At 49.1% G+C, this 17382-nt stretch overlaps 8 protein-coding genes across 8 annotated transcripts; 5 read left to right on the top strand and 3 right to left on the bottom strand.

Annotated features, from left to right (window-relative positions):
• Positions 1 to 152: 152 nt before the first annotated feature.
• On the top strand, positions 153 to 1709 carry FPRO_01879 (uncharacterized protein; the record flags this gene model as incomplete). Its single annotated transcript, XM_031226572.1, has 4 exons — positions 153 to 177; positions 242 to 709; positions 755 to 1169; positions 1220 to 1709. 4 exons carry the CDS (start codon positions 153 to 155, stop codon positions 1707 to 1709), a joined length of 1398 nt encoding a protein of 465 aa, XP_031074594.1.
• A 359-nt stretch (positions 1710 to 2068) lies between these two features.
• Positions 2069 to 3797, bottom strand: FPRO_01880 (uncharacterized protein; the record flags this gene model as incomplete). The annotated part of the gene is made up of 4 exons (XM_031226561.1): positions 2069 to 3317; positions 3367 to 3480; positions 3528 to 3598; positions 3651 to 3797. The coding sequence occupies 4 exons, from the start codon at positions 3795 to 3797 to the stop codon at positions 2069 to 2071; spliced, it is 1581 nt and encodes a 526-aa protein (XP_031074593.1).
• A 1055-nt stretch (positions 3798 to 4852) lies between these two features.
• On the top strand, positions 4853 to 6151 carry FPRO_01881 (uncharacterized protein; the record flags this gene model as incomplete). The annotated part of the gene is made up of 4 exons (XM_031226550.1): positions 4853 to 5029; positions 5080 to 5184; positions 5237 to 5470; positions 5525 to 6151. 4 exons carry the CDS (start codon positions 4853 to 4855, stop codon positions 6149 to 6151), a joined length of 1143 nt encoding a protein of 380 aa, XP_031074592.1.
• A 357-nt stretch (positions 6152 to 6508) lies between these two features.
• FPRO_01882 (uncharacterized protein) lies at positions 6509 to 7271 on the top strand (the record flags this gene model as incomplete). The annotated part of the gene is made up of 2 exons (XM_031226539.1): positions 6509 to 6815; positions 6865 to 7271. 2 exons carry the CDS (start codon positions 6509 to 6511, stop codon positions 7269 to 7271), a joined length of 714 nt encoding a protein of 237 aa, XP_031074591.1.
• A 679-nt stretch (positions 7272 to 7950) lies between these two features.
• Positions 7951 to 8838, top strand: FPRO_01883 (uncharacterized protein; the record flags this gene model as incomplete). The annotated part of the gene is made up of 1 exon (XM_031226528.1): positions 7951 to 8838. The coding sequence occupies one exon, from the start codon at positions 7951 to 7953 to the stop codon at positions 8836 to 8838; it is 888 nt and encodes a 295-aa protein (XP_031074590.1).
• A 115-nt stretch (positions 8839 to 8953) lies between these two features.
• Positions 8954 to 10830, bottom strand: FPRO_01884 (uncharacterized protein; the record flags this gene model as incomplete). Its single annotated transcript, XM_031226517.1, has 3 exons — positions 8954 to 9900; positions 9964 to 10677; positions 10797 to 10830. The coding sequence occupies 3 exons, from the start codon at positions 10828 to 10830 to the stop codon at positions 8954 to 8956; spliced, it is 1695 nt and encodes a 564-aa protein (XP_031074589.1).
• A 1108-nt stretch (positions 10831 to 11938) lies between these two features.
• Positions 11939 to 13305, top strand: FPRO_01885 (uncharacterized protein; the record flags this gene model as incomplete). Its single annotated transcript, XM_031226506.1, has 5 exons — positions 11939 to 12070; positions 12134 to 12360; positions 12407 to 12641; positions 12689 to 12802; positions 12850 to 13305. The coding sequence occupies 5 exons, from the start codon at positions 11939 to 11941 to the stop codon at positions 13303 to 13305; spliced, it is 1164 nt and encodes a 387-aa protein (XP_031074588.1).
• A 1668-nt stretch (positions 13306 to 14973) lies between these two features.
• FPRO_01886 (uncharacterized protein) lies at positions 14974 to 17120 on the bottom strand (the record flags this gene model as incomplete). Its single annotated transcript, XM_031226495.1, has 5 exons — positions 14974 to 15318; positions 15365 to 15731; positions 15788 to 16358; positions 16404 to 17023; positions 17089 to 17120. The coding sequence occupies 5 exons, from the start codon at positions 17118 to 17120 to the stop codon at positions 14974 to 14976; spliced, it is 1935 nt and encodes a 644-aa protein (XP_031074587.1).
• Positions 17121 to 17382: the final 262 nt, after the last annotated feature.

Here is a 17382-nt window from a genome sequence, read left to right as displayed (position 1 = left end):
CACATACCGGGCTCTCGTGAACCATCATAATCAACCTTGTACCTCGCAGAAAACGTTGAGTATAAGTAAGAGAATACGGCCCTCCCCTAAACAGGCAAGACACCGAGAGAGAGAGAGGGTCCCTGTTTCTCAACTAGGTTCTTGGCTTCCAGATGTCGCTTGCTAAGAGGAACAACGGTGCGTCTCGGAAATCCACCCTTTGCGGATCATAATGATGTAGGGCTGACAGGTTGAACTTTAGGCTGTTACGAGTGCTGCAAGAGACGTCTTAGGTGCGACAAGACAGAGCCCGAATGTCTCAAGTGTCAGAAAAAAGGCATCTCCTGCTCTGGGCAGGGCCTGAGGTGCAGGTACAGCAGCCACATGGCTGTTGACTCCGCACCTGGCGCTGGGAAGCCTTTGACTTTGACTTTCATCTCGTCATCGACGCCAGAAGAAACTCAATCTGGGAAGAGTTTCAGATGGGTCGACTCTGGGCAGAGGGTGAGAAAGGAGAGGGTAAAGAAGACCAAAGGAAGGGCTGCTTCTGATAGCCCGACTTCGTCGAATCCTCCTGACTCGGCGTCTTCTGACGATGCTACGTCGCCGTCGTCGGATGACTCGGCTTCTGAATTTGGTGGTATCGTTGTGCCGTATCGATATGGTGTTACGATACATCCAGCACTGAATGAAGCTTCGAACGTCCAGACAAGGAGCTTGTTCAGTCATTGTAAGTTCCATGTCCTCTTTTGAGTCACCGTTCTAACGCACCTAGTCTCTGAGATCATTGCCGGGCACATGGTTGTACTAGACTCGTTTTCCTTCAGCAACGGATACAGAGACGTCATTCTACCGCTCGCCCACCAAGATGAGAATCTCGCACAAGCTGTATCAGTCGTCTCGGCGTTTCACCTAGGACAAAGGGATCCCAGGTTACAACGCATCGCTGAAGCTGGTCACCAAGCTATTGTCCAGAAGCTACGGCGGGACTCACTTCAACTTAGCCCTGAGCAACTCTTCAACCCATATATCCTCGCAACAATCTTGGTACTTTTGGTTGGTGAAACAATCACCGGCGCCGACAACTACACATATCTTCTGGAGATGCTCAACTGTCTCACACAATATCCAGACTGGATATCAATGCTACCACCTAGTCTGAAGGACTTCTTTCTTCAGCAGATCAAGATGTACGTTGTCCTACTGATTTTTGTCCGAAGTATTCACTGACTGATGTTAGGTTCCAACTATTTGGCGTCCCTCTAGCCAACGAATCCAAAGGCCTCCAAGTTCTGACCGGCCCCGAAGCTTACCTCGACTTCATGGCCTACCCCGAACTCCCCCCGCAATCCGAGCACTTCACCAACATGGAGACCATCCGCTCCGCCATATTCGACGCCTGCAGCATCTACCGCCGCCGCGCTGAATCCTCCCTCAGCGACGACGAGTCCATTCATCTAGTTGAACAACTGCGCCTCAAAGTCCTGAATCTCGACAGTACCACGAAAGGAGCGCACGCCCTTGTCTGGACGTACTTCATCGCTGCTGCGGAGAGTATTCTACCGGAGCATAGGGAGTTCTTTGCGGGGAGATTGGCGGACTTGTATAATGTTACGAATTTTGGAAGTATTCCTGTTGCGGTCAAGGCGCTGGGGACGATTTGGAGTATGCAGGGAACAAGGCGGTGGACGGAGATTGTTAGTAGCGAGACGCCGATTCTTATTATGTAAATTACCAGGAATAGTTACGATGGATGATCAAAGGGTTATAGGTAAAGGCGTTCATGGAGCATAGATGGAAACTTGATTTCATTGTCATGATTAAGGCTCTGTTTCAGCGTGATCACCCGATGGGCCACGATACTAAGCTGTGATAAGGTTTAGGTAAGTTAGATACGTTTAGGGCACTATCTCCTAAGGTTTGGACTTTTGGACATCTCTCGAGTTCTTGCTCGACGTGATTAGCTCTGTATAAAAATACCTCAGGTGCCTATGCGTAGAGCGAATATTCAGTTTTATTAGATTAATGTGCGGGTACGAGCCTAGCCCCTGAATTGAACCAGGGAAAGCCTTGCTTTGCTATGGTACATCTACTGTTCCAGCTTTCTGACATATGCCACAGGGCCTTCATAACGGTGGGTTCCGCGGAACAAATAGTAACCCACAGAGAATACTGCGACAGCCCCGTAGATGAGGATGCTCCAGTTCATCTCTGACGGGGAGGGGTTGGGGTTTCCAGGCATGAAGGCCAGGACGAAGATGATGATGAGGAAGGCTTCGGAGACGATGTTAACAGCAAGGCCCCATCTACCAAGACTGAACTTGGACTTGAGAAGAGGACTGTTTGTAGATCGTCGCCAGATCATGCAGCCGATAGAAACGATGTAGCTCGATAGAAGAGATGTTGTTGCGAGCGAAGTAATCGAGTTGAGCGCTACTGCTGAACCAATGTTGATAAGAGACAGGAGACTCGAGATCAAGAAGGTCGTCAGGATAGCGTTGATGGGTACATCCCATCCTGTAGGGACCTTTGAAAACCATGGGCTGAATGGAACAGCGTGATCTCGTGCAAAAGCAAAGAGTTGGCGTGACGATGTGGCTACCATGGTAAGGTTGGAGAAACCAGTCATGATAACGAGGAAAGACGCCATCGCTGTAGCACTACTCGTTGACTGAGTTGAGTTCAAAAAGACTTGCATAAAGGGATATCCTGTTGGCGAAGCGATCACCTCCTCAAGATTACCGATGCAGAAGCAGTAAGTGATGACCATGATCCAGCCAAATGCGCCGTTGAAGACTGTGGTTGATATCATAGCCTTTGGTAGAGTACGGCTCGCATCGCGGAGTTCCTCGGACATGTGCACAGCAGCATCAGCACCAAGCAACGGCAACACACCCGCTAGAATACCGACGAGTGTTGAGCCACCAATACTTCCCCAGCCTCCACCATCGGTGAACTCGGTAAACACAGCTGTCGCATCAGCGCGCGGTGAGAGAACCCAAAGGGTAACCAATATTCCAAAGAAGGCAAAGATGTGAATGACAAGAACTGTCGCTTCAATCAACGGCAGTTTTCTCGCCAAGAGGGTGTTGAACACAACTGAGAACGCAGCTACCGCGATGGTAAGTAGTGTTCCGTGCCATGGCTTGGGAACGTATTCGGGGTAGTTCAGCACCACGAGGCCTTGGATCTGCGTTCCAGCGATAAAGGCTGATGAAGCGCATGATGTCTGCCAGCCAAGGACACACATCCAACCCATGAGGTAGCTGATGAGCTTTTGGTATTGCGGGGGTGCGAACTCGGAGACCCAGTGGTATTGACCTCCTGTCGTAGGAGCCCTATAGATCTGTCAGTAATTGGTAGTGGATTAAAGGTAGTGGTACAGACATTGAAGCCATTTCGGCCATGGAGGTGTTGACGAGGAGGAAGCCCATCCAGCAGACGAAGAACATCCAGATGAGACCTGCCGTTCCGCCGTTCACGAGACCGATTGTTGAGACACTGGAAAGATCAGCTTTAGTAACTATCTTGTTGTCGGCGCAACGGACCTGAGGGAGAACTCCCAAGATGCCATGAGGATCATGGAGAAGCCAAAGATGGACAAGAAACGAAAGTTTCTCTGTCGTGTCTGTTAGTTTGATACAATTACGAGGACGAGGGCCGCGACGAACCGTCATTTCTTGGGTCTTTCCCATGCGGTACATGTCAGCGCGATCCGCCGCGTTACCCTTCTTCTCGTCGACATGCTCGCTGGACTCATTGATACCATACCCGGCATCTTGAACGTCGACTGATCGTTTATCGCCTTCAGCAGACATTTTTGGCGTAACTCTTTCCCAGCAAAGACTCAACTTAATGGAAGAGGAACTGGTGATTTAAAGAAGGAAATAAAAATAAATCGAGGAACAAAAAAAGAAAAAGACGAGCATGCAGATGCTTCGGTAATAGAAATGCACGAGTGCGGCATGCAACACTCTTTAGGATGTACACCCGCCAACAGTTCCTCTACCTCTGCCTCCAACCCCTGCCGAACCCCCTGTTTGAACTTGAGACCCTGGCTAGACCCTGACTAATTGGTGATCCTCTCCCCCGTCCCGTGCCGAAGTCCGGAAGATCTTCCGCTGTGTTTAGCTGAGTCAAAGCAAACGACATGTTTGTCAAAGTCGTGTCATTGTCATAGCCATTGCAGTTACGAGACTCGCAAGTTCTTAGTGTCATTCGAGTTTTGCTTTTTGGTTTGTGTTTAGGCGAACGTCGGATACAAATGGAGTCGTTCGACGAGAGGAGAGCCAGGAACATGGTGGAGCTCATGCGGCACAAAGGACCAACAGTCTTGGCGGTTACAGGCATTGATTTCAGCCAAAATGAAGTGTTTTTTCTTCACCACAAGAACAGAACACACCTTGTTGTAAAACGCTCCAGTTTCGAGGGGGTGTCGTTCTGTTAAGGATCAGCCACGTCTTACACACAAACCAACAGACGTCAACTGCCGATCTCCTCGTGGCAGTCACAGACTTTGCGTGAGTAATATCCCGTCTCCTCGGTTAAGCCAATGAGCACATCGTACGAATTGCTTCCTCTGTTGGTTCACCCATGCTGTGGCTTGCATGATCCAATGTACCAACCAGGGCCCCCCCATGTGAAGCCGTCACCAATGAGTACGTAAGAAATATCTTCAGCGGAAATTCTCTACGAGCATCGTTAGCGAGGTGACTTGCTGTGCCGTTGGTTCGAGCCATGCATCCCAACATGAAATACCAAAAAGAGTCCGGGAGGCCGAAAAGGATTCAGGTCATGCAGCCTTAATAATTCTGCAGAACCTGCCGTGATGTAATGAATTCTTCCCTTTTTCTTCTTTCTCTACTGTCGCAACATGGATCCGAACGATGATCTATACCGGTTTTCTCCCGTTACATTCAACGATCATGCGGGAAAGCTATGGATCGTGACGATCTTGTCGCTGATCTACACCTCGCTTATTGCGCTGGCAAGGGCTTATATCAAGTACAAAATGTTTGGGTTTGACGACGTTTTGTTTGCTGCTGCAACGGTGAGAAACATACCAGACCCAGAGCGTTTTACAGGATGCTGACTTTGTAGGTTTTGCATTTGGCGCAGGCGATTGCTGTCTTTGTTGGGTTGAGTAATGGGCTGGGCAAGTTCAACTCGATTACGACGACGGAACAATGGGCGATCTCTTCAAAAGTGAGTCTCAACCTCTGCTGCTGCTCTCTAGGGCTAACAGATCTGCTGGTAGTGCACAATTGCATCCGTCATTCTCTGCCTTCTAGCCCTCGGTCTCGCCAAGTGTTCCGTCCTCGCCCTTATACATCGCATCATCAGCTCCAAGCCCGGAAAGAACAAGATGGTCTGCGTGGCGCTCATGATGTTCACTGGGCTATGGGGCGTTGGTTCAAGTTTAGCATGGCTTGTGAACTGCCGCGCCGGGACGTTGTTGACTGTGAATAACGTCAAGCAATGTCCAGATCAGGTATGACCCTACAGAATAGTATTCCTCAAAGTCGAGTCTAATAGCTCTTGGTAGAGTGCACGCTGGGGCGTTATTACAGCGATCGACATCTTGACCGAGATCCTAACGTGGCTCCTCGTTCTTCACCTCTCATGGTCCGTCAACATCTCTTTCGCCCGAAAATGCCAAGTCGTAACAGCATTCTCGTTCCGAATCCCACTCATCGCCATTTCCTCCGTCCATCTCGCTTACTCCCAGACATACCCAACATCTCTCGAGCCTCAATTCGCCGTCACAAACACCCTCATCTGCCAACAAGTCATGATCGCCTGGTCCCTCATCTCCGCGACAATGCCCAATCTGAAGAACTTCCTCAAGTCCTTCTCCATCGGCATGGGCTTCCCAGTCGCATTTGACTTTACGATGTCGGGTTCAAGCAAGGCTTATGCACTGCAATCACTACGGAATAATCGCTCTACGAATGCGGCTTCGGCGACGGCTACGGCTCATAGTGCGAATTGGAGACCTGATCAGGTGTCGAACCAGACTACCGCGGCACATAGATCGAGCAGGAGTAATAGTCGCGATGTGTCGGAAGAGGGATCAAGTTCAAGAGCAGGGAGTCAGGAGTTGATTATTAATAAGGAGGTTGCGTGGAATGTCACGTACGAGGATCATCAAGGTGTATTTACTAAACGATAGACCAGCTCAAAACATTAATTACGTGCTTATTGATTCAGACAAAAGTTCTCGGGGTTTTGAGTCAGTGATGCCCTGAGACATGCAGTGGGAGTGGAGCTTCACATGCAAGTACAAGGGCTTCATCCATGTCGTGTCACGCCAGGTTCGCGGAACCCTTCCAGCGTCCAGGTCCTAGGATATGAAAAAAATGTCGAAGGATCTGGGGACAAGGATTGAAGCGGGCTAATCGGATCATGTCGAAAACCCCAACCAACAGCAGTTCTAGACCGTTTCAAAAGACTGTCCCAGAAATACAAGACTCCTGGCTCTTGCATTGCAAGCATACTCCGTACACGTTCATTTCTCAACTGACTCGCAATGTCCGAGGTCGTGTTACGCGATGCGTATTACTCGGAACTTCCGGAGATCGCAAATGTCATGTCAAAGGCCTTTTGGGGCGACAACCTTTTTGGCGATCTGATCCACCCGCATCGGAACGAGTACCCTGATGATGTAGATCTGTACTGGCTGCGACGTGCACGGGTCAACTTCTGGGATTATCGTTGGAAATTGCTCGTGGCTCTAGCTAAGGATGAGAATGGTAAAGAGGTCGTTGCCGGTATTGCGCAGTGGGCGAGGCTTGGTGAAGGGGGTAAACGGTTTGATCTAAAATTCTATGATCCCCGTGAGTTCCTCTGCCTCGCCAATCTATGACAGTTGTTAACACAGTTCAGGCAACCTGTTGAAACCTCTATCCTCAGTCGCCATGAAGATCCACGCCTGGGCCATACCAAGTCGCGCAGTCGACCCCAAAGAAGAAGACATCATCGAAAGAGCATATCCTCACTTCGACTCAATATGGAGCGGCAAGCGTGCTGAGTCTTGGTATCTCGAAGCATTAGCTGTCCATCCAGACTTTCAAGGGAAGAACATCGGCCGGCAGCTTGTGCAGTGGGGTCTTGACCAGGCTGAAGCTGAAGGAGTTTGCGCTTCGGTGGTGAGCGCTCTGGGAAAAGATGATTTCTACAGGAAATGTGGGTTTGACGAGCAGTTTGGAACAGCGAAGGACGGTGAAGGGAATCCGTTGGCTGATGTTGAGGGGTCTAATATCTTTTGGAGATGGCCTGAAAGAAAGGAGTGAGCCTTTTGTGGTTTCTTTGAGAGCACGAGATTGGTGAGAAGAGCTGGGGTGATAGAGTGTATAGGTTGGCGGCATATCCGGCGATTAATATATTGGTAATAGTTTCAAGTCGCCCGTATTTGAGGTATATTTTAAATATTTTTCTCGTAACCATACCTCTTTTTGTAGATACATATAAAAGGCCTATCCCTGGTTGAGAGCCATCGTTGGTTTCCAAGGAGGCTGTTGAGACTAGGAAATGGAAAAATATGTTACCAACAACGCATCGAGGCTAAGGCCATGGAGTCTCTAGATACAGCCAAGCTTCAAAATGTCTCCAGTAGCTTCATAAGTATTTCAAACCTGGGTCAGGACATGTCTTTCTAGAGAAACTCTGATTTTATCGGGTGATACTTTGGCCCAGGTTTCTTCTGGATAGCCTCATACTCTGAACAGTGGATTTCGGGCAATGCCTCATCTAGCCCGTACCACTATTTATCAATATAGCCTCTTATCGCTCTGACTTCATTCGGTGCAAAGTGGGATAATTAATCTCAAATGTCTCCATTCCTAGGCAACCAACCCGTTAGCGGTGGATGCCAGCCATGATGGTGGATACCTCTCATGATATAAGAAGACTTCTTCACCCAAACATTATTTCTCATCCTACAAACCAGGCATTCTGTATCCCCTCGCGGCCATGGATGCTCAGACTTCGTTTTTGGACTTACCGCGTGAGGTCCGGGACATGGTCTATGACTACGCCCTCGAAGATGTCAAGTTCAGCAACGCGTTTACAACTCAAACCGCATATTCCCCTAATATCCTCCCCTTACTCTACATCCATAAAATAATATCAGACGATCTGCAGCCTCGTCTTTACCAGAACCACGCTATTGTTATTCCACTTCAAGAACCTAGCACTTATGCAACTGGACAATGGAGTATAGTTCCCAGAATTGCGTGTTCCAAGATGATGCAGCAACGCTCCAACACCCTCATCATTGAAATGTCCCAAACGACTATCTCCTACTATCCAGATTCAGACCTGGAAGACGATGAGGACGAAGATCCCGTTGAGGATGACACCTTCTGGGACCCTGACAGTCGAGGTGGAAAGGCACTCCCCCAGAAGCTCATCAGCGATATTCTCTCTTTGAAACAAAGTCTCCCGGCACTTAGAACCATCAAGTTTGTATTCTGGTTCGGGAACTGGACTGCCTGGAGCCATATCTGGGAGGAACATCTCGAGAAGCTCAGGGCTACTTGGCCGGAGCCGTTGCTGAAGATCGAGATGAATCTGTTTGAGTTCGTAGACGACCAGGTTGCGGACGGCGGGTTCAACTGGGTCGAGGCATGGTATTACTGGGCGATAGAAAGAAAGAGGATCTGGTTTCAGGCAAACAACTTCAAGTGGAGGGATCATGCCAGAGGAGATTTTCGAGGTCGTAGGATTAATGTCCGTGTGTGGAAGGATGAAGAGTTTCTGGATTGGGATGACGAAGAAGCGGATAGGGCTCTTCATAAGAAGCGCTGCGAGGTTAAGCCTTTGTTTGTTAGGACATGCGACTTGGAAGGACGAGTATAAAGTGTTCGAGACACATAAGAGATAATATCATATGTTTTGGCATAAATATATTTGATCAATCTTTGATAACCAAAATCTAAGAACTTGCTGCGCTATAACAATCATCTTTCTACTTCTATGCGAGATTATACTCAGCAATGAGTTTCTCAGCAGCTGTAATACCAGTCACGTAAGCAACAGACTGAATATGACAGCTCGCCAGAACAGGAACGACACCCATATCCGCAATACGAAGACCCTCGAATCCAATGACCTTAAAGTCACTATCAACAACAGCATCAGGATCTCCCTTCTTACCCATCTTCGTAGTGCCGGTCATATGCCAACTCGAGGAAATAGTATTCTTCCAGTGCTCCAAAAGCTCATCATCCGAATCCCCCTGCGGTCCTGCCAGCATAGCAACATTATCTTTAGCATAGCCATCATGCTTGACGAGCCTAAAAGCATCGCGAAGTGACTCAATAGCTACACGACGATCAAACGGTGAAGCCAAGAACTTGGGGTCAAACTTGAGCGGAGCGTTCGGATCAGATGACTGAAGCGTAACTTCTCCCTGACTCTGCGCATTGTAGTAAAAGACCAGAATACAAGAGTAATTAAGCGCAGAGTCAGGAAACTGAGGGATGAACCAGTGAATAGGAAAGTGCGTGAGAATCTCATAATGCGGCACAGTCTCCTTCATAAGAAACTCCTGCTCCTCCGCCGGCAGGGCCTTGAACTCGTCTGACTTGACGAGCTTGTCAAGCTTGAACCAGCCAATGCCCAACTCGCAGGCAAACTTGGTCCAGGGGCCTGTACCGTCGCGGCGCCATTGCTCGAGGGCGTCGTCCATGGCTTTCTTGTCGCCGTAGAATGTGTCGCGCGCTGTGTCGCCTGGTTTGCGGGTGTAGACTAGGGGAGTGAACATGTGGTCGCGCAGACCTTGGCCTACGCGGGGGACGTCTTTGACAACGGGGATGTTGAATTTTTCGAGTTGGGATTTGGGACCGATGCCGGAGTGCATAAGGATCTTGGGGGTGTTGAGGGCTCCGGCGGAGAGGATGACTTCTTTGGAGGCGAGGTCTGTGATGGTCAGTCTGTGTACTCATAATGCTAAGATATCCACAGCTTGAGATGAGTACTCACATTTCTTGCCATTGACTTCAACGCCAATAGCCTTGTTGCCCTCCAAAAGAACCTTCTGAACTGTCGAATCCGTCAAAACAGTAAGATTCTCAGGCTTAGGCTCCAAGAGATCGTTCGCAGTTGATCTCCGTCCCTTAGCACTCGAGTTGATCAAGACCGACATTCCCAAGGGATTTCCAGAATTGTGATCAGGATTCAACGGAAACCCAGCTTTCTCAAAAAGATCCAGCACAGGAGGGAGATCCTTCTCCCACTCGCCAGCATACCCAACATGAAGCTTCCCCTCAGAACCGTGGTCTTCCGCCTTGGGCGCAGCATACTTATTATCAATACCCTCAGGAAGCTCGCCATGAAATGTCTCTAGACTCTTGTACCGACCATGGATCTTATCCCAGCGATACGCATCATCATCTACGATGCGCGCCCACTCTTCATAATCATCTCTCGCACCGATACTATAAACACCAAAGTTGATGGCGCTCGAACCACCGAGTCCCTTACCACGAGAGTAATCCAGCTCACGGTTGTTGGCGAACTCTTGGGGGGCTGTCTTGTAGCCCCAGTTCATGTCCTGGTTAAGAAAAGTGGTCCAGCGCTGCCCGTCGACGCGCAGGTTGCGGTCTTGGTTTGTGCCGCCGGCTTCAAGGAGAAGAACGGAGGGTTTCTTGGCGGTGCCGGAAAGGTTGGCGGCTAGGGCGCTGCCGGCTGGGCCGCCTGCGGGACGAGAGTTTGGTTAGAACGGTGACTTGTTTAGTGGTGTTGATCCATGTGTGCTCAGGCATTGGGCTAGAGGTGAAGGAGGGGGCGGATTGACTCAGGTCGCTCGGACATACCTCCTACGACGATAAAGTCGAATGGTGAAGCCATGTTGACCAATTGGATAATAGGTATACTAGAGAATCGAGTTATAGTCTCTGACTCAGTGGTAATAGTGTCAATTGTTAAGATGAGGTGATTTTGGAATAAGAAGCAATAAAAAGGAATGAGGGGAAAGGGGTCTTTCTGGGAATATATATGATCTACAGCGCCTCTCTTCACCCGTTGGTTTTAGTCCAACCTAGCTCCATAGACTAGGCTAGGGCTTCTAGTGCAACGGTGTCCCATACTGTACAAGGTCCCCGATGACACAATGAAACGAAACCGGTATCGAACAAGATAAAACACTGTACTCGAACCAACACGTCGTTACACGCCAAGATTCTAGACCCTGTAAGCTGGGGTTAAGTTTCGCGGCGTGGCTTCAACTTCTGACAGGCTTTGCTCACCTCGCCGCTTATGGGTGAGAAGTATATCAAATATGCAAAGTGCGCCCTACAAGCCACTGTAAATATTTGTCAAGTCCATGTCTGACAGTACGTGTCCTTGTCATGTCTTGCAAAATAGTTCCACTTTCGAACAGGGTCTCACATAAGACTAGCCACGGGAATAGCAGACCTTGAATGATCTACAGACGCACAAGTCAGGTCGAAAAGATTAACCACCTGAACAATTAATTACTCGCGCCGCGGTCGATCCCCGTTCACATAATGTCTCCGGCTGTCAGTTAATGGACCACTTCCACCAGCTCCTTGCCATTGCATGATTAGTACAGGCAGATCAATGCCGGATATGATGATTGCTCCGTAAAGAGAACCCTGCTCCGTGTAGCGAACCTGGCACGCCATGCTATACTTGCGATCTGCAGGGGCTGCGGAGCCGCACGGTTCAGCGAGCTATGCCTGAATTAATGATCTTAACAGTCTTAGCAGGAGTTTTAGAAGGATGCGGTAGAAGGGAATGCAACTTTAATGTCATAGCAGACTTGTCAGATGCAGGTTTTTCGGCACTGCTCCCGTCGGTAGTGGCGAGGCGTGATTTCACTTTAATAGACTTGGCCTGTCACCTGCGTCCGTGTTGTGTTTTGTTCTTGTCATCTCTAACTTTTTTTTGCTTTTGCCTTCGGCTCACAGATCTTGGTTCCAGAGACTCGGTAACCATGGGTATCGAGGAACAGTTCATCCTCCTCTCATTGGGGCTCGTCACCATTGGAGTGAGAATGGGCGTGCGAATCCGACAGATTGGGTTTGGGGGATGGCAGTTGGATGATTACCTGATGCCCATCACTGGTGTAAGTGGCGCAATCACCCGCAGATGCAAGACGCACGGGACCGTTTATTGACCTGTCTTGTAGCTTATCTTCACTGCAGAGACAGTTGCGGCGTATCTCGTCGGTGCCAAGTTCCAGGGCCTGACGAATAGTTACATGACGGATCAAGAACGCGCCGACATCGATATGAACGGGCAAGAACATTATAATCGGGTTTGGGGATCCAAGATTCAGGTCATAGGCTGGTCCTTTTATGCTTGTATTCTCTGGTGTCTCAAGTTTTGCGTCACTGCGTTCTATGGACGTCTTACGTATGTTGTTGTCTGTGGTGGTGAGGATGTTGGCTGACATTTGCAGTTCTGGATTGACGCATCTCAAGACTCGAGTGACGATCGCATACATTATTCTCGGTATCTCATACGCTGTTGTTGCGCTTACGATTTTGCTGTCTTGTCAGCCTTTTCATCACTTTTGGCAAGTTTCGCCAGACCCTGGGCTACTCTGTCAACCGACCAAGTCGCCAGCTTATGTGTTGGTCGTTGTTATTCCCAACATCTTGACGGACATCTACCTTCTTTCCATTCCGCTGCCTGTAAGTCATGCCCTCAGTTCCATGATGATCAGATCTGACCTCTGCAGCTTCTCTGGGGCGTCAACATTAGTTTGCGGCGCAGACTCACGCTCATGCTGCTCTTCAGCGGTGCCCTCTTCATCATGATGGCGGGTACAATTCGCGCCGTGACAATTCTCACAGTAAGTCGAATTACATCTACAAAGGGCCATTTACTAACAAATACCAGGCTGGTCCAAATGGCGCAGTCGCAGGAAGTCAATGGGCATGTCGCGAAACCTTTGTCGCAATAATCGTCACAAACCTGCCCATAATCCAGCCCCTCATCCGCAAAGGCGCCAGCATGATCGGTCTCAGCGTGCTCTTCAGCCGCGGCACAAAATCCGCATCGCAGAGCCACCAGCTCCGCAGCAGCGAAATGGGCGGGAGCCGGTTCAACACTAGTCGCCGCCGCGGGCCTGGTAGCTCGCACCCGCTAGCGACGGTTCCCCAGACCACGGCCTGGGCCAGCGACGAGCACATCCTCCCTGACGCTGGGAAACCTGCTGGGGCTGGGGGTGGTATCGTGGTTGCGCAGGAGATCAGCGTGCAGTCTGAGGTCACCACGGAGGATGATCGTGGGAGGAGGAGGGGGCCCGAGGGGAACGACTGGGGGTACAAGACGAGTGTGTCAAGGAGTCCATAAGGGTATGCTTGGCTCGGCTTCACTTGGCTTGGGCATCAATGCAACGATAGGCTACGTTTGGGAACAGGGAAAAGGGATCTAGCGCTGGAATTAGAGACGGGAGTAACTTTGGCCCGCAAGGACTTGTTCTTTTCTATACCTATACTATAACAAACAATTAATGCTAATGCAAAAAGACCTTCTCGAACACTGACCGACCTGTGCTGAACACATTGCGTCGCAATTTGTTTGGGAAATAATCCACTGTAAGTGGATTTGATGAGCACTCGTAAGACCGCGGAGACCCGGATGATCGACATCCGGTGGATGGAGCTAATACACAGGGATCAAGGTTTTAGCGTATCTTCAGCGGGATGTTTCGTCAGTTATATCATAAACCCCCTGCCATATCACCACAGGAAAATAAGGAGAGTAGGAAAGTTCCGAATTTCCGAGGGTCGTACTGCTTGAGGAGTCTTGAAGATCAATCTACAGATTGGATAACCGAGGTACACTCTTTTTGTCAATGCTATAACTCATATCAATCCAGCACAGTGAATAATACAGTGGTTACTTGGATCAAGCTAAAGCTAGTCTCCGAGTCCAGTGCAACTAAACTGGTGGCCGTTGAAGGATCCCATGTCTAACGGCAAAACACAACAGGAAGGAGACCGTTCCACGATGTTTTAAGCGACGGTCAAGCTTAGTTTGGGGTAGTATGGGGGCATCGTGATACAGATATAGGTGAGATATACCTCTGAACCTTGGCAATAGCCCGGAGGTTAGCAGGATCTGCATGTAACGTTTTATTGTCCGCATGAACTAAATCTCAGGACGAGTTAAATCTCCGTTGAGCTATTGAAACAGGTTATAACACTTCGGTATATTTCTGTTCGGGGTGATCGTTGCGTGTTTCTCAATATGACATGTCTTGGCCATATTATGCACTTTTGACCAGCTTCTGACTTCAATGCCATTTCGGTATGTCTCATTTCCAACTCGTTATGTCACAGGCTCAAATGTTCTGCTGGCCCGTGATGCTATAAAAGGCTTCTTATACTGCCATGACTCGGCGTCCTCGTACGATATGGCCCCTTCGATTCAGAACTTCCCAATCTGTGACTGAGATGTAACCCTCTACCGACTGCAGAGTTCCGGCTCCGCTTGCTTTTCGGGTACCTTGCTACGAAACCTTGTTGCTCTTGAGCTACCGCAAAACTACCGATTCGCTCAACTGAATCATACAACAGGCTTCTTAAGATAGAGTTTCCGAATCTAAATTTAGTTCCAACGGATATTCATCTTGGAAGCAAGGGCATAGTTGGACAGGCTAACGGCTAGATGTTCTGTGGATCTGTGTGAAGGGTTCTGACTTTTGTTTCTTCCTGTCGAATCATGCAACAAGTGCTGATATCTGCTAGTATCCTGGCTGTTGTTGTCTCTACCACTGTCTTCAATGTGGGAGAGAACAATAACATGAGACTGGATTTGGTGATAGATCCGTGACATTCGGTACAGGCCAGTCTCGTGTATTTTCCCCAAAACGCCATAACTTCATGCGGAATACTTACAGACCCTGTCCTCGACCTCTACAGGGAGGAAGATAGTAGACCCCCATTCAAACCGGCCTCCATTCCGAATGAACCCATTGCTGCCCTTCTAACTATAATGCCATACTCATTCCCCAGATTATAGCTCACGCATACCGTTCCACAAATTGCCAACGTCCGTAAACTCCACCTCCTGCAACATAGACCACCAATTTGGAAACGGATCCGGCACCGAAGCATTAACAGCCGCGCCCATATTACTAGCCACCTGAACTTGGCTTGCCACAGTCTCTTCTTCACGCCTTGCCGAGTTTCGATCTGCATGGCTGATCTGCTGCAGATGCTGATCCGACCTATCGACAATTCGGTATTCATGAATCGATTGATGAAGAGTTTCAAAGTCAGCTCTTGATCTTCCACGGTAACGCCCTGCGTCTTCGGTTGCTCTCTTGTACAAGAGTGATGAGTTCTGAATCGTTTTGATCTGTTCCATTAGCGTTAGACTCGTAGATAGGAGGGATAGGCCTTACCCAGCCTCCTGCCAGTTCCCAAGCGTTCTGGAATTCTTCCAAATACTCTAGTCCCCAGTTCATAAGCTGTTCAGCTTTTGAGCTTCGATTGAGATTCATCCTGGGAAATCGAAATACGTAGAGATTGAGAAAACAGGCGGTGAAAGCGCAAAACCCGGAGAAAGGCGTCATTAGCGGAATTCCGCACTCGGATGCCTCTTGGAGAAGAGACGCGATCTGTTCAGCAGCGTTGAAGAGTTCCCTGGCGCTTTCGTCCCACCATCCCGGTGGTGCTTCGGCTTCCAGAAGGGGAGGGTCTACTGGCCCTCTTGGGGTCAAGTCAGCTGTTGGTAGGAAGGGGAAGTACTCTCTATGAAGCATAATCGTGCTAAATAACTGTCAGAATTCTATCGTTACCATTGATCCGGAATTTCGGCTTCTCACCTCAAGTAGTACAGCATGTTCAAGTAAATAAACGACTCCCCATGTCCCAACGTCATATGCACCACGACGCTATGCTGTGGATAGCAAAGTCTCTCATGTTGACTCTTCCTCCATTCCTCAAGTCTATCTCGGCATTGAGACCAAGCAGAGCCAGGAACCCATGGACAATTCTCAGGTGCACACATGCCCGGTGCACAACGCCCATTGTTAAAGACAAATGACATAGCTTGAGCGTAAATGTCAAAACCAGTTGCAATCGTCTCAAAGCTTTGTGCTAGTCCAGATAAATCACCAGTGCAGATATGGTCTAATGAAGCTCCGTCAAAGCCGAATGCAAAGTCGGTGTAGTTCAGTGGACGAGGGACTTTGAGCTTGTGCATCTCGGACATTGGAAGCATACGCGGGTTATACGTTCCTGAGTTGATGGTACAGTCCATGATGAAGCACGCCCAGTATGTTCTTGCTTCTACAGCTATGGCCATGACGTCTGTGTCGTTGTTTTGAGACATGTCGAGGGGGTGAGGGCTGACTCGGGAGCTATGAAGTGACTGCATGATGCGTATTGCAATTCCTTCATGACATCAGCAAAGTTCGTTTGAGTGTAGAAAGAACTTACCGCAGTGCATCCAAGCTTTGTGATACTCTCTCACTCCCCATTCATACAGTGTCAAGATAAGCAAGGCCTGAACGACTTGGACCTTTGGCGGTTGAAGAATAGCATCAGACAAAGTACTCCAAGCATACGAAGCATAGCACTCGCTACTCTTTAAGCTCCTCAGCCAGTCTCCCGTGACAATGGAGCATTGCTTTCTTGTAATAGCAAGTATTGTAGCTAGCAAGGCCTTGCTCTCCTTGGACCGAGCAGTTTGATACTCCTTGATAAAAGCAGATGCCTGCAGTATCCTCAGCTCAGGAAATTTGGCAGTGAAGATATTCAGAGCCTTTAGAATAATCCCAATTGGCAAGCGGGAGAGATGCTCATCTACAGTATCAGACGTATGATATGAAGTCGTCTGTCTTGACGAGACAGGACTCGGTATAGGCTGGAATCCCGGCGTGCTCGATATCACCGATATATCATCCCTCGTCGTCAAACTCGCCTCATTCTGCCCTCTCCTCATAGCTTTCTTTGCAGATCTCACAACGGGTCTTGTGATTTCGCAGCCCGACGTTCCGAGGCGTTGGCAGCGTTGACAAGGTGCACTCCCCGTGTGAACGCATTTGACCTTTGCTTTTCTTCATAACACCTACTTAGCCATACAGTTCTATGGTCAAAGGCCAAGAGACTATGGGGATCTTACCGGCAATGCTCGCAGGATAAACTGGACCGCATGGTTCTGGATATGGCGGGGATGGATGGGGTGTCGGCTTTGGAATGGGTGGAGGGCGAATAAAATTGAGACTCCGGTTTTCGGATCTCGGGTTTGGTGGAGGAGTTTACGGTGGGGATTGGGATGACCGACTTCCGATCATCAACTGGCTTGAGACTTTAAAGAGTCTACCAAGTTTATCGTGAATGATCCTGACTCACTCTGGGATACTCTCGTCTTATAGGAGTATCCTCCATAGCCTACCCGAATAAGAGTCTCAACTCT

The sequence above is a fragment of the Fusarium proliferatum genome (assembly GCF_900067095.1).
Source record: "Fusarium proliferatum ET1 genome assembly, contig: FPRO_scaffold001, whole genome shotgun sequence".
Taxonomy (NCBI): Eukaryota; Fungi; Ascomycota; class Sordariomycetes; order Hypocreales; family Nectriaceae; genus Fusarium; species Fusarium proliferatum.
This window is presented reverse-complemented; position numbering and strand designations above follow the sequence as displayed.